General features: G+C 38.9%; 1 protein-coding gene across 1 annotated transcript in view; it reads left to right on the forward strand.

Moving 5' to 3' along the window:
• Window positions 1-2,828: 2,828 nt before the first annotated feature.
• The window catches only part of LOC122556894 (cationic amino acid transporter 2-like), a 41,103-nt gene continuing 27,279 nt past the window's right edge, over window positions 2,829-16,652 (forward strand). The window contains 4 exon segments of the mRNA XM_043704152.2: window positions 2,829-3,204; window positions 5,525-5,680; window positions 7,022-7,187; window positions 8,839-8,975. Coding sequence (XP_043560087.2) covers window positions 2,829-3,204; window positions 5,525-5,680; window positions 7,022-7,187; window positions 8,839-8,975 — 835 coding nt within the window.

Genomic DNA, 16,652 nt, shown 5'->3' on the forward strand with positions numbered 1-16,652 from the left:
AAGATAGGAGGCCATCTTTGAAAAGCATATAGCATTACTATCCTGCACCAGTTTCCTCTGTGTTTTGAGAGAATTATCACAACAATGAACATTCAATGTGAATGTAGAAGAGTGAATTGTTACTTGCTGAATGAGCCTCAGATATCACCTATTTGTTTTTACTGTGTGACCCATATTTGATAAGAAATTACTTATGTCAGCCAATAGAGAATCTTTCAGCTACCTGAGATGGGACATTAGCTTTATATGATTTTAAACTTGGGGTCTGGAGCAAAGGGGCAATATTAAAGATTCCATTTTGGAAAAAGTAGGTGAGGAAAAACTGATAGACCAAGAACTGGGTATCTTACAACTTTGATCCAAATTTTCACATTTATCTGTTGTAGTTTAGCTTCAGATTGAACATTTACACAGTATACAAGATAAATAATCTTGGTAGGTTAACTGAGTATATTTGTGGAGAGTTTTACACAGAAAGTAGTGCCAACCTTGTCTCATATTAGCATAATTGTCCCCAGATCAGAAGGTCTTTTTTTAAAAGACTGGATATTTGAGAACATAATCAAGTTGATGCTTCAGTGCAATATCAAGACTGTGCCATTTTCCAGATCAGATGCTGTTGTGTCCTGGTCAATATTAGTAATTTCCGAGTCATTCTGTCAATGTTGCTTATGGAGTCTTACTGTGTGCAATTTAACTGTCACATCATCAGAATAAATTGACCATGAAGCATTTTGGGATATCCTCAGTCTGTGAAATGCAGGCCCTTTGTTTCGGAACAGCATTTCTTATGTGATTAAATTAATGTAATGATCTCACATATATAATAGTTTAGCACTTCAATGCTAAACTATTAAAATTTGTAAACTAGGTAATCGATAGATAATGATAGTCACCTGTAAGTAATGAAGATTTGGAGATGCTGGTGTTGGACTGGGGTGTACAAAGTTAAAAATCACACAACACCAGGTTCTAGTCCAACAGGTTTAATTGGAAACACACTAGCTTTTGGAGCGACACCCTTTCATCAGGTGATAGTGGAGGGCTTGGTCGTAACACAGAATTTATAGCAAAAATTTATAGTGTGATGTAACTAAAATTATACATTGAAACATTGATTGTCTGTTAAGCCTTTCATCTGTTAGAATACAGTGATAGTTTCATTTCTTTCATGTGTAAATCACAAAACCTTTTTTTTAAAGTTGAATTCTCGGGTTAGGTGTTAACAATGGTGAGAGCTAGACAATATGTTGAAGCCCCCTGTGTTCTCTGTCTATGACCTGATGTTTAGATTGATTCTAATCTAAAAAGTGAGATAACAGAGTTTTACATAAATTCATGCAGTTTTTGAGCTCAGAGTTCTACATGAATGTATGCAGTTTTTGAGCAAAATGCAATGTAACTCTGCAAGTACAAATTCACCCCACAAAATATGTGTGTATGTGGGGCTTTGTCTGTCTGTGTGTGTGTGTCTGTCTGGGGTTGGGGTTGTGAATGTGAAAAAGTGTGTGTGTGTGTGTGTAGTGAGTGCAGAGTGTCTTAAGTCTGTGAGGGGGTGCGTGTGGGAGTGTGTGTGTCTATAAGGGTGTGTGTGGGTGTCTGTGTGTACCTGTGTCCGTGTGTATGTGAGAGTGTGTGTGTGTGTAGGAACATTTGTGTGTTTGTAGTGCAATGGTGATCACCTGTAATGTGACATGAACCCAAGGTCCCAGTTGAGGCCCTCCCTATGGGTACCAAACTTAGCTATTAGCCTCTGCTCGGCCACTTTCCTCTGCTGCCTGTCCCGAAGTCCACCTTGGAGGATGGTCACCCGAAGGTCCGAGGCTGAATGTCCTGGACCACTGAAGTGCACCCCAACTGGGAGGGAGCCCTCCTGTCTGTTGATTGTTGTGCGGTGCCCATTCATCCGTTGTCGTAGCCTTTGCTCGGTTTCCCCAATGTACCATGCCTCCGAGCATCCTTGCCTGCAACGTATAAGATAGACAACGTTGGCTGAGTCACATGAGTACCTGCCATGTACAAGGTCGGAGGTGTTCCCACGCGTAATAGTGGTATCTATGTCCACAATCTGACACGTCTTGCAGCGTCCACCGTGACAGAGTTGTATGGAATTGTCCTGAGAGCCGGGCAGTTTGCTACGAACAATGATCTGTTTGAGGTTTGGCGGTTGTTTAAAGGCAAGTAGTGGAGGTGTGGGGAAGGTCTTGGTGAAATGTTCATCCTCATTGATAATGTGTTGCAGGTCACGAAGAACATGGCGTAAGTAATGAAGTGTGCTTTCAGCTTCCTCCACTCCTTTTCAGAAATCAACCATGAACATAAAATCAAGAACATGCCTTTACATTGAATCCTAATTGAAAGTCTACATATATGCTTTTATGTTCGCCAAAAATACCCAATGCACTTAATGTGTTTGACATTTTTAAATCTTTTTTTTCCATTTTTAGCAGAAGTTTAAAGAAATTAGATCAGGGATTAGCAAGTAGAATTTCAGAATAACATGTCAAACGTTTATGTTATGAATTCACAGCAAAATTTTAGAACCAAGGAATAACATCAACATTTTGTAGCAATTAAATGTTGTGGAACTATGAAAAAATGTTCTCATATTACATTATTTGCTAGAACAGCTGGGATTAAATGATTTATCAACAAAAAAAATCATTTTCTTATATTTAAATATCTTTGAAGCTAAACCAAATGTGCTGTAATCTCATTGAGTTGTCAGAAAGTAACACACAACTGAATCTGTCAGTGGAATACAAATATAGTGCATTTGTTTTTGCTTGCTTCATATTTCTTCCTTTCTGTGTTGTTTTCTCACCAAGATGATTTCCTGTGGTCCGATGCAGTCATTTGCTCACTGCCTTATTCGGAGAAAAATAGTGACAGAGGATTGCATTCAAGAGACCAATCTCCGTCGCTGTTTATCAACCATTGACCTTATTGCTCTGGGCGTTGGAAGCACGCTGGGTGCTGGTGTGTATATATTGGTTGGAGACGTTGCCAAAAGACAGTGTGGGCCGAGCATTGTAATCTCTTTCCTAATTGCTGCACTTGCATCAGTGTTGGCAGGTCTGTATTATGCAGAGTTTGGTGCGAGAGTACCAAAGACTGGATCGGCTTATCTCTACAGCTATGTAACCATTGGAGAATTTTTGGCGTTTATTACCGGTTGGAATTTAATTCTCTCATATGTCATTGGCAAGTATCTGCCTATTATTATCCTCTTGTTATCATTGCAGAAATATGGTACCATAGTTGTTAATGTAATGAAGTAAAGTCATTGGAATTTTGTACAGATAGCTCCACCACTAGTGCATTGGAATGTCAACCCCATTCGTGGCCACTTCTACCACCATTTGGATTTTACTTGTCTATCTCAGCCTTGAAGATATTTAATGATTCCACAGTTCTTTAGGATTGAGGATTCCAAAGATTAACAAGAGAAGTTATTCCTCCTCATCTCCTTCTCAAAATTTCAATTAGCTCCATTGCAACCATTTCTAACCTCCCCTCAAGAGAAACATTCTCTCAGTACATATCCTGTCAAATCTCCTTAGAATGCTATGCTGGAATAATATCATCATTCATTATTTCTAACTGCAATGACTGTAGGCCTAATCAGCTCAATACTTCCGCTGAAGCCAGTTCTTCATCACAGGAATCAACCTTGTGAACATTCTCTGAACTAACTTCAATGCAAGTAAAGCTTACCTTAAGTAACGAGACCAAAACAGTACACAGTACCATTGGTATGATCTTACCAATAGCCTGGATAGTTGTAACAAGATTTCCTGCCTTTCATTTTCCATTCCCTTTGCAATTAATGGTTACCTCCCTAATTAATTGCTGTACATGAGAGCTAATATTTTTGTCTTTAAAGTACGTAGACACCCTACATCATTACAGTATAACTCTGCATTCTTTGATCTCTCTCCATTTAAAAGAAGGGCGCTTTCCCTTCACCTCTTTAACACCCTTTCACAACCCTTACTTTTAGTTGTGGTGGAAGAATTATTCTGTCTCTATAAAAGATTGTCCTTTGTACCCGCTTCAAAACTTGTTTTCTGACCGATCTTTCTATCAACTACAAATTTGCCTGCAATACACTGAAAACATATCATGCAACTACTACAGAGTAGAAATAGTTGAGACCCTGACAGTAATCCCTATGGCACTCCTCCAGTTTGCAAAGTTGAAAATGATCCGTTTATCTTCGCTCTTTGTTTCCAGTTAGCCAATTGTCTATCCATGATCAGACAAATGCCTCAAACCCTGACCTTGTGTAATAATATTTTTTGTGAAACATTATTCTGGAAATCCAAACAGTCTCTCTCTACTGGTTCCCTTTTATCCATCCTGCTTATAACATTATCAAAGAAGTTTAATACCTTTATTAAACATGATTGCTGGAGAAACTCAGCATGTCTGTCATCATCAGTGAAGAGAGAAACAGAATTGATGTTTCAAGTCTGGTATGACTCTTCTTCAGAAGAGTCTATATCTTCTGAAGAAGAGTTATATTAGATTCAAAATGTTTTCTCTGCACATATGCTGCCAGACCTGCCAAGTTTCTCCAGCAATTTCTGTGTTTGTTTCCTTCTATTTAATTGTGTTATGATTTTTCAAAATGTCTTTGCTACTACTTCGTTAATACTACATGCCAGAATTTAACAATGATGAATGGCAGTCAGACTGCCCTATAATTTCTGATTTGTGTCACCTTTCATTCTTGAATAGAGGCATTACAGTTTTAACATTCTATTCTGCTGAGGTCCTTCCAGTTTCAAAGGGATTTTGAAGGTTAATGACCAACAATCCAGTTTTCCCTGCAGACACTTCTTTTTTTAAGACACTAGGAAGCAGGTCATCAAAGGATTTATCTGCCTTTGGTTGCTTTATTTTACTGAGTACTTCTGCAATATCCTTCATTAATGTTCAAAGCAAAACCCACTTATAATGTTTTACATAGGCTTTAACTCAGACATTATTACATCTCAAATTTTATATTCTATACCTGCTGTCATGAAATCTACTATTCCAATATTAAATTTGGATGAGGTAATGGTTTTTATAACAGTGCAAGGGAAACATTTAACTTGAAGTGTGTTGTGGAGGTAGTATATGTTGTGAAAATTCTAAGTAAGTTTTAAAATACAGTAATTACAGCTATAAAAAAAACCTTCTTTTATGATCTTTTAAGAAAGAAGATTATCTCAAAGAATTCTAAAAGGTCAAACTAACTAAATGGTTATTAATAAATAGAGACCAACTAATAATCCATTGAATGGAAGTTTTTGATGATTGTACATCGTTGAGGTGCTTCTTATACTTCTCCTTTTGTTTTTATTCCAATTGATTTTGATGGAAGTGAAAATCACGCTGGATGTGTCATAGATGACCAATCTGATAACACCTGGTTTATTTTATTGGCAAAAGTCAAAATTATCCTCAATTAGTTTCCAGAAAAAAGAAATTGTACTTTTACTAGGTCTCTTTTTACAATTTGTTTCTACTTCAGGCACATCTAGTGTGGCGATAGCATGGAGTGGTACCTTTGATGCATTGTTCGGCAAACGGATTGAAAATTTTCTCAGCAGCCATGTGAAAATGGATGCACCAGGATTGGCCAAATATCCAGATTTCTTTGCTGTGTGTTTGATAATATTATTGGCAGGTAACATTAATTTATAATATTATTAATAAACTTTGCGGTTGGTTTCTAAAAATATGTTGAAGTTCCAACAGACTCTCCTCATGTTGGATATGGTCTAGGATACCATGTGATAGTTTCGCTGCCAACAATCCTTCTTGCTGGTATAAGTTTAGGCTATGTCTGGGGAAGGATGCTCATACAACATCTTAGGCAGACGTTAGGGTCAATCTTGATGAATAGTAAATAGGTTTCTTAGATATTACTTAATAGCTGGTAGCATCATTTGATTCTAAGACATCAGGCTTAATGTGCGAATAAGTTTACATTACAGCTAATGAAACATTCTTACACTATAAGAAAAAGCACAGAATCAGAAGAAGAACTCATTAAGACACATGAATAATATGATTGGTTCCACCCAGGAACAGTCCTTTACATCCTGATGGGCAAAGCTTATTTCACCTTTTGATGTCAGTTAACCCTCTGAGGTCCTCACTATGTTACACAGACCATCTTGACCTAACCACTTAGTGTCAGAATTCACTCTTTACAAAAAGCACTGATGCTAATCTCATTTACCTAATTTGTTTCCACGTCCTTTCAATCTTTTGTTTTCACTTTTGTATCCAATGTAATCTTCAAAGTTGATTTTGTTTCTAAGTCAAGCAATGAACAGTGAATGAAACAATTTTTTGTGCAAAGAAGTTTCTCTTGCACTCTGTTTTAAATCTCTTTTACACAGGTTTGCTTGTATCTATAGCTTCTCATTCTCGACCCCTCAGCTACTGTAAACAATCTGCTTCAATCTTTTAATTTTTTCCCTTGTGTCTCTTTTTGAAGTCTGTGTGCACTGCAATTTCTAAATGTACATGTCCATTACCTCCTCCACGAGTTCTAGGAATTTTCCAGTGCCGGCTTTTTATAATTAGTTTGTCTTTATATACGCACACAGTAATATGATCATTAATTAAAGCCTAACATTTCCCTTAGCACAGATCTTCAGCTGACTGGCTTGTGTTCTTAGTTGGGTAATTACTCTTTAGAAAGTAATTGATTTCCAACAAGCTTTTTTTTGGGAAATCCTAATGTTTTTAAAGGTGATTTAAGAACTCAAGGCCCTTCTCCCTCATCAATAAGGTTGATGGAAAATCTATAAAGAACTGAAGTGGAACTTGCTACTATTCACATGAAGAAGTCAAGATAAGTAGCACGGATGCATTTAAAGAGAAGTTAGATAAGTACATGAAGGAGAATAGATGGAACGATATGTTGATAGGATGAGATGGGGTAAGTTGGGAAAAGTAATATGCATCAAAGTGTCAAGAGATAACTTAAAATGTCTTCTCATCCTCCCCTTTTTAGGACTCCTTTCATTTGGTGCAAAAGAATCAACAACAGTAAATAAAGTCTTTACGATAATTAATGGCCTCGTGCTTGTGTTTGTTGTTATCGGAGGTTGCGTTAAAGGAAACATTGATAACTGGAGGATTACTACTGAGGTGCTGTTGAACATCACTGCAGAAGCACGGTATGTCCCCCCCCCACACCTGCTGGTCGTTGGATAATTTTCTCAGCTGGTGAAAGCTTTACAATCCCAACATGTGGTGTTTAACTGATATAGCACTTGCATTTTACCACTGACCCCTTTGAATGAAGATTTGCTTATTATTTGAAGTATACATGATAAGCAGTCAAACTTTTACAAATGTAAGCAAACGTTAACTTAAGATCAATTGTTAAAAGAGTAATGATTGGTCAGTACATATAAATTAAGCAGGGCAGTGGGAGCTACAACATTGCCTTTTGAACGAGCTGGTGCAGACAGGGATGTTCTTCGTCTGTGATTCTCTGCTTGCAATTGATACAGCTTTTCTTGGTTAATTCTGCTCTATGCTCTCTGAAAATGTTAACTTTTGTTGCATCAAATTCACAGGTTCTGACAGCATTCCAAGGGCTTAAACATATATTACTAATTTATCCCTGTGCTACCAATGCAGTTGAGCTGTGTGGGTTCAAGCCTGAATCCCAAACACCAAACTCACTTGACTGAGCTTGGATACTAGGTGGAGATTTACACCTGACTCCCATCTCCTGGTGAGAACATAGGAGAGAAATAAAGAAATGGTGATGATTCCATCTCAATATTTTTAAGGCAAAAGTAGATAGATTCTTGATTACCAAAGTGATGTAAGATTACTGGGGATGTGCAGGATTGTAGAGTTTAGGTTAAAATCAGACCAGGCATAATCTTATTAAATAGTGGAGCAGTTTCAAAAGGGCCAAATGGCCTATTCTTATTCCATATTTAGGTGTTTATAACTCAGATTTTTCTGCAGTACAAATGCAACTCACAGAGCTCAGCTGAGGACAGGATCAGGCTCAATCAGAAGAACATAAGAATGTAAGAAATAGAAGCAGGAGTAGGCCATTGGGCCTGTCAAGCCTGCTCCGCCATTCCATAAGACGGAGTCATAGAGTCACTCAGATGTGCAGCATGGAACAAACCCTTTGGTCCAACTCGTCCGTACTGACCAGCTATCGTAACAATATATTCCCATTTGCCAACGCCTGGCCCATGTCCCTGTAAACCCTTCATATTCATATACCTATCCAGATGCCTTTTAAATGTTGCAGTCCTAGCAGCCTCCACCACTTTCTCTGACAGCACATTAAATACATGCACCAGCCTCTATGTGAAAAAGTTTCCCCATAGGTCGCTTTTCTATCTTTCCCCTCTCACCCTAAACTGACTCAGTTCCACTTACCTGTCCCCTCAACGTAGCCCTTAATTCCTTTACTGTTCAAAAATCTATCTGTCTTTGCCTTAAAAACATTTAATGAGGTAACCTTAGCTACTTCACTGGACAGGGAATTCCACAGATTCACAACGCTTTGGGTGAAGAAGTTCCTCCTCAACTTAATCCTAAAAGTGGTTCCCCCTTACTTTGAGGCCGTGCCTCAATGGAGAACCATGGTGGTTCCTGTAGTTGAATAGCCTGCAGGTGCTCACTTTCTAAATTTACACTCAAGTAATAGCCGTGTGGCTGATGTATAGTCAGGCGGGCTGCTAAAACCTATTTGACCACAGCTCAGGCCACAGGAAAAAAAGGCAGCGTGTGATAACAAAAAGACTCCATCAGTGTACAATGTATGCTTATCATTTCTTTTGTATTCTTTAGGAATCTATCCTCTATTGTAAACATAACCAGCGATTATGGAGTAGGAGGATTTATGCCTTATGGATTCAGTGGCACTCTGTCTGGTGCCGCCACTTGTTTCTATGCATTTGTAGGGTTTGATTGCATAGGAACGACAGGTATGTTCTTCTGTAGCTAAACAAAAAAAATTACTAATGCTAGATATCCAAAGCATGTTGTTGACCATCAGTTATGGTAGCGTAGTGATTATGTTGCTGGACTAATAATGATGCATGGACATGAGTTCAAATCACACCATGACAGAGGGAGTATTTGAAATGAGTCAAAATCTGCATTAAATATCCAGTCCTCCAAATATTGATTGTCAGTACGATTGTTATCAAAGCTCATTAGTGTATCAGATAACAGGCAGAATCTTATTAGGGTCTGAGTAACATGGCCTATTGTGGCAGAATTGGATGAGAAGTCCTGAGATGTCTATCCCAGAGTTGGGAACATATCACTCTGCCTTTTATGCATTTAAGAAGCAGAGTGGCAAGTTTCTCGTGAGGCAATTGCCAATTAAAGGAGATTATTGCTCCCTAAATGCCCTGTTACTGGCTAGAACATCTCTTCAATATCTTAATAAATGCACCCAACACGCTAGACATCGAGGAGCCTTGAATGAAATTCTGAGAAGGTACCCAGCAATTTCAGCTCACCACTTGTTCTGAAAGTCCTTCAACATCTCAGGGCACATTGCATGGGCATCGATCACAAACATCCCATATCCATGGACATTGGCATCTGACACGTTACAGCCACTGAGAATCCTCATGGTCCATTCCAATTCACTTAGAGGATGCTTCTGAACTTCAATGCTGCATCTCGAGCTGCTCCTGCAACTATCACTGGATTACTGCAGCAAGGACTCTGTACACTCAGGGGCATGCATCCAGCTCATAATGCTCTCCCATGAGGGGAAACGTCCTCTCAGCATTTATCCAGTCAAACCCCCTAAGAATCCTTTATGATTCAATGAGATCATCTCTCATTCTTCTAAATTCCAATTAATAGAATCCCAACCTGTTTAACCTTTGCTCATAAGACAATTCCGTCACGCCAGGGAATCATTCTAGTGATCCTTCTTTGAACTGCCTCTTAAATAAAACTTTTTCATAAATAAAGAACTAAAACAACTCACAGTATTCCAGATGTGGTCTCAACAGCATCTTGGACAGTTGTATAGCCTTACTCAGTAAGACTTCCCTACAGTTATACTCCAACCCCCTTGAAATAAGGACAAACATTCCATCAGCCATCCTGAATACATGCTGCACCTATGTGTTAGCTTTCTTTGTTTCACCCCCAAGTCTGATTAATGTCATAGCTTTCTGCAGTTTTTCTCGATTTTAAAAAAAATCTGCTCTTTCATTCTCAATTTCAAAATGAGTAATGGGCAGTAGTTCAATAACTGATTGCTCCATCTGAATATTGTAACTAAGTTTCACAAGTGGCTCACAGAATTCCAATAGCTGGACACGAAGGTATTAGGAAAACATGACTAAAATATTGAAATATTTTTATTGGCTGGGATTACATAAAGATGTGGTCAAACTTTGTCAAACATGACATATATAGTGTCATAGAGACATACAGCATGGAAACAGACACCTTCAGTCCAACTAGTCCATGCTGAACGTAATCCCAAACTAAACTAATCCCACCTGCCTGCTCCTGGCCCATATCCCTCCAAACCTTTCCTATTCACATGCTTATCCTTTAAATGCTGTAAATGTGCCTGCATCCACCACTTCCTCAGAATGTTAATTCCACTTGTGAACCATCCACTGTGTAAAATATTTGCCCCCATGTCTTTTTTAAATCTTTTTCCTCTCACCTTAAAAATGTGCCCCCTAGTCTTGAAATCACCCATCCTAGGGATATATTAGGTTGTGGAAACTCTAACCATGAATTAAAATTGCCCCAGTTTTTGAAGAATCCTTTCACAGTGTCTTAATAGATTGTAGGAACTATACCCAAAATTGGGAAATGGCATCAGTCTATTTTAACAATTATGGATATATCCACTGAAGGGGTGCTTATTTTTAGAAACAAATACTGCCAAAGTGACCATGGAAATATTATGTCTTTTTGTTTACAAGATATGGATTACCCAAAAAAATACAATTAGATCAAGCTTTAAAGTTTATGTCACAGATACTTAAAGGAATGATGACTATTTTATGGATAAAACAATTTGCATCTTCTACTTATCAACCAAAATCGCAAGGTGCATTGAAAAGATGACATCAAACTTTGAAGACCATGATTACAGATTATTGTCAAGACTGTCCGGCTAATTGAGATAAAGCAGTTCTGTTGTTACCATTTGTCTACAGGATTTAATCCTTTTTAACTAATGTACAAACGTAAAGAGAGAGGACCAGTTAATGTAATCAAAGAGAAACAGATTAAAGGAAACTCAGAAATGACCTTCCAGTCTATATTCAAGGCAGAGGTAGATTCTATTACTGATTTAAAATCTAAAGTAATGGGAAAATGGGATTGAGAATGATCAAATCAGCCATGAATTATTGAATGATGGAGCAGACTTGATGAACTGAATGGTCTACTCTGCTCCTCCATTTTATGGTAATTGAGGGAAAAAAGTCAGGAAAAACTGATTTGGCTGTTCATGATGTCAATGTGGGAATCAATCCAGAGAGATTAGTCCAACCAATGGAAGATATTAAATTTAAGAAGAACAGTAACTGAGGCAGAGTAGCAGAGCTTACCTATCAAGATGGGTCTAAAATCAAATGGGGCACAATGTTTCTGTACTGATTACCACAAAGTCAGTGTGGTCACAAAAGTGTACTTACATCCTATTCCATGTTTGGAGGGGACTTCATTGAATAATTTGGCCACGTTTGATTTGTCACCAAAAATCAACGGGCTAAAAGGATATTGGCAAGTTCTGTTGTTGGAAGGAACCAAAAGAAAATCAGCTTTTATAACACTGGGTAGACTTTATCAATGTTTGGAGTGGGAAATGCACCAGCAATGTACTAACAACTAACCAATAAACGTATTGAGCCTTATTGTGTTTAAGTCAATAACCTGGTAGCATTTACCTTGACCTGGGAAGAACATTTACACCACCTGACTTAGTTGTTTGATTTACTACAAAATAATAATTTGGCGATTAATTCAGTTTAGGGTGAATTGGCTAACACAGAAGTGACTTACTTGGGTGATGCTTTGGGACAAAGCCAAGCAGCACCTATAGAAGTGAAAGTAAGGGCTCTGTTGGAATTTCCCATGCGTAGGATGAAAGGTGAAATTTTGTGTCATGTTGACATGAATGGATTTCATTACAAGTTTGTCCTGAACTTTAGCACCTGTTGTCCTGTTCCCATCCCCCTGCTCGATTAGTTTAAACCCACCCCAATAGCCTTAGCGAATTTCCCCCCCAGGATATTGGTACCCCTCTGGTTCAGATGAAGACCATCCTGCTTGTAGAGGTCTCACCTATTCCGGAAAGAGCCCCAATTATCCAAGAATCCAAAACCCTCCCTCCTGCACCATCCCTGTAGCCGCGTGTTCAACTCCTCTTTCTCCCTATTCCTTGCCTCACTAGCACGTGGCACGGGCAACAAACCAGAGACAACAACTCTGTTCGTCCTAGCTCTAAGCTTCCATCCTAGCCTCCCTGAATTTCTGCCTTAAATCCCCATCTCTCTTCCTACCTATGTCGTTGGTGCCTATGTGGACCACGACTTGGGGCTGCTCCCCCTCCCCCTTAAGGATCCCAAAAACATAATCAGAGACATCACGAACCCTGGCATCTGGGAGGGAACACACCAACCGTGAGACTCTCTCATCCCCACAGAACCTCCTATCTGTCCCCCTAACTATGGAGTTCCCAATGACTACTGCTCTGCTCCTCTTGCCCTTTCCCTTCTGAGCAGCAGGGACAGACTCTGTGGCAGAGACCTGTACCCACTGCTTTCCTCTGGTATTTCATCTGGGTTGGATGGGATTTAGCCTACGATCCTGGAGATTGCCGAGCCTTTGGCATGGATCTTCAAATCGTCATTGTCTACAGGAATAGTGCCAGAAGACTGGAGGATAGCAAATGTGGTTCCCCTGTTCAAGAAGGGGAGTAGAGACAAACCTGGTAATTATAGACCAGCGAGCCTTACTTCAGTTATTGGTAAAGTGTTGGAAAAGGTTGTAAGAGATAGGATTTATAATCATCTAGAAAAGAATAATTTGATTCGGGATAGTCAGCACGGTTTTGTGAAGGGGAGGTTGTGCCTCACAAACCTTATTGAATTATTTGAGAAGGTGACCAAACAGGTAGACGAGAGTACACCGGTTGATGTGGTGTATATGGATTTCAGCAAGGTGTTTGATAAGTTTCCCCATAGTAGGCTATTGTACAAAATGCAGAGGAATGGGATTGTGGGAGACATAGCAGTTTGGATCAGTGATTGGCTTGCTGAAAGAAGACAGAGGGTGGTGGTTGATGGGAAATGTTCATCCTGGAGTCCAGTTACCAGTGGTGTACTGCAAGGGTCGGTGTTGGGTCCACTGTTGTTCGTCATTTTTATAAACGACCTAGAAGATAGCGTAGAAGGATGGGTTAGTAAATTTGCAGACGACACTAAGGTTGGTGGAGTTGTGGATAGTGACGAAGGATGTTGTAGGTTACAGAGAGACATAGATAAGCTGCAGACCTGGGCTGAGAGGTGGCAAATGGAGTTTAATGCGGACAAGTGTGAGGCGATTCACTTTGGTCGGAGTAACCGGAATGCATAGTACTGCGCTAATGGTAAGATTCTTGGTAGTGAGGATGAGCAGAGAGATCTCGGTGTCCAGGTACACAGATCCTTGAAAGTTGCCACCCAGGTTGACAGGGTTGTTAAGAAGGCATACAGTGTTTTAGCTTTTATTAATAGAGGGATCGAGTTCCGGAACCATGAGGTTATGCTACAGCTGTACAAAACTCTAGTGGAGCCGCATTTGGAGTATTGTGTACAGTTCTGGTCACCGCATTATAAGAAGGATGTGGAAGCTTTGGAAAGGGTGCAGAGGAGATTTACTAGGATGTTGCCTGTCAAGGAGGGAAGGTCTTACGAGGAAAGGCTGAAGGACTTGAGGCTGTTTTCATTAGAGAGAAGAAGGTTGAGAGGTGACTTAATAGAGACATATAAGATAATCAGAGGGTTAGATAGGGTGGACAAGGAGAGTCTTTTTCCAAGTATGGTGATGGCGAGCACGAGGGAGCATAGCTTTAAATTGAGGGGTGATAGATATAGGACAGATGTCAGAGGTAGCTTCTTTACTCAGAGAGTAGTAAGGGTATGGAATGCTTTGCCTGCAACGGTAGTAGATTCGCCAACTTTAAGTACATTTAAGTCGTCATTGGACAAGCATATGGACGTACATGGAATAGTGTAGGTTAGCTAGGCTTCAGATTGGTATGACAGGTTGGCGCAACATCGAGGGCCGAAGGGCCTGTACTGCGCTGTAATGTTCTATGTTCTATGAAAATGCTGAGTGCGGATGTGGGAATCAAAGGCCAAAATGTTTCCATTGTAATAAAGTAGGACACCTTCATTCAAAATGCTTGAAGTATAGGAAGGCAATGGGACTTATTGTGGCTTGTGAGTCTGGAAAAGGATCTTAAATTATGACACCTGGCATAGCTTTGACTACAACTATAAGACTGAAAGAAAACATTGCTATGAATGCAGACGCGAATAAAGCAGATGGAAGATATTTTTTATCATAAGGAAAGATAATTCCTTCATTTTAAAATGATGTCAACATAATTATATTAAGGGACACAGGAGCTACTCAGTGTCCTGTGCTGGAGAAAAATATAATTTTTCCTCCAGAGAGTCCAACAAAAGTGAATGTGTGAACAAATAAGTGGAGAGTATACCCTGGTCCCATTGTAAGACTGAAAGTAAATGTCACTGTAAATGCAGGAGAGGTGAATGAGGTAGTTGAGAGTTAGAAAAGATTTTTGTCCCAAGGAAAAGTAACCTCATATTTATGGCTAAACCCTGAAATATATTAAGAGATACAGGAGCTAGTCCTTTGCTGGAGAAGGTCTTTTTTTTTCAATCAGAGGACACATTAAAAGCCAAAATTTTAATAAATATATAAAGTGGAGAATATATACACATTTCTATGTACAAAGTGCATTTAGGGTGTGGCTTAATATCTAGAACAGTGGAAAGGAATTGTTCATTCATTGCCCATAGATAGAGTTTGCTTACTCCTAGGTAATGATTTGACAAGACTGAAGCTTGCAGTTTTGAACACTATCATAAAGCATCCAAATGAGGTTAAAAATAAAACTCACATCATGTTTCCTCCATAATCTAGAGAATAAAGTTTATTTATTAGAACCATATTCTTTAACAAGTGGTAAAATGGATTATTAATTACTAATATGCAAGCTTAAATATTGTCTCTTTTAAATTCAAGCATGCACAGACTGTTCATAGATTGGACCAATAAGACAAATGCTTCCTCAGAAATATGATGGGTGAAGAACATAGGCAAAAAGGAACAAATTCCTCTGATAAAGAATCGCAATTACAAGAGTGGAATGATGTGACATTGTCACAGTTCTTTGAATTTTGTGATGATATCACATATGCTGATCACAGAAGATCCCCAATTTGGTAGCCAGTCAGTTGGATCTAGTTCTTGACATGAGTTAGAAATTCACCTTTTCAAAGTGTTTGACTATTGTTTTTCTTCAACTCACAGAGGGACAGAGAGAGAGAAAAAAGAGAGATTTTCACGTACAGGAGGTGTGAATGCAACTGCCCCTCCCTCACTTCTGTGACAAGCTATAATAAACTCCAAAAGCTGTTGCTGGGCAGATTTTTGTTCAATTCAAAGGCACCTGACGCCAGAGCATTTCACAAAAGTATCAAATCCAGTTATATGACCTTTTATGAACAATAAATGGACGCCTTACGGTTACACATTTCCTTTAAGTTGTAAAAAAAACTGGACATTTCTTTTCAACCCAATTTTTCCATTTCCAATTTCAACTAAAATAACATGTAGTCCTTACAGATGATCAAAGAAATGGCTAAACAAAGACCATCAGTCGAGGTCAAAGTGTTGTCACAAACATGTTAAAGTAGCCGAAGATGGGGGTGATTCAGAAGAAGTGTTTAGTAAGTGTCCTTTTTTTGAGGCTCAGCAAGCTAACCTGGAGTTAAGCAGGTTAATACAATTAGCCCACACTGAGGTTGAGGCTGAATGAGTTACAAGGTGTTGTTGTGTTAAAAATGGAATTCTGATGAGAAGCAGAGACCAGCAAGCAAAGATTGGCACTTAATCGTTAGACAGTGGCACTGCCCAAATATCAGAAAAAAATATTGTGGGTAGCATTTGAAATTTGCACAGCAGAACATGTACATATATGAATAAAACCAAACATTGATAAACTGATTTTTTTCACTAGCTAGGTCTTCATAAGGATCTAGCTTAGTTATGTGAAACATGTCATACATGTTACATAGCTGGAAAACCTCAATTTATAATCAAACCAGCATCTTTATTTTCCACACCAGTTTTGAGCTCTGGTAAAGCATTAGTAGAGTGTGTAAGACTGTTGCCTAAAACACAAATGGGACACCAGTTTGTTTTTAGAATTATGGATATAACAACTCAGTTTCCAGAAGGAATTCCTTAAAGTTATAGTGGAAAAATGAACACAATTTTTAACATGTTACGCACTACGAATAGAAATACAGTTGTTCCAGGGTTCCATCGTTATGTCTGCTTTTTCCCAAGATATGATAATTAACTGGGGT

This window comes from Chiloscyllium plagiosum, unplaced genomic scaffold, assembly GCF_037043375.1.
Source record: "Chiloscyllium plagiosum isolate Xiang-an unplaced genomic scaffold, Cpla_swu_hap1 HiC_scaffold_16, whole genome shotgun sequence".
In the NCBI taxonomy this organism is placed as follows: domain Eukaryota; kingdom Metazoa; phylum Chordata; class Chondrichthyes; order Orectolobiformes; family Hemiscylliidae; genus Chiloscyllium; species Chiloscyllium plagiosum.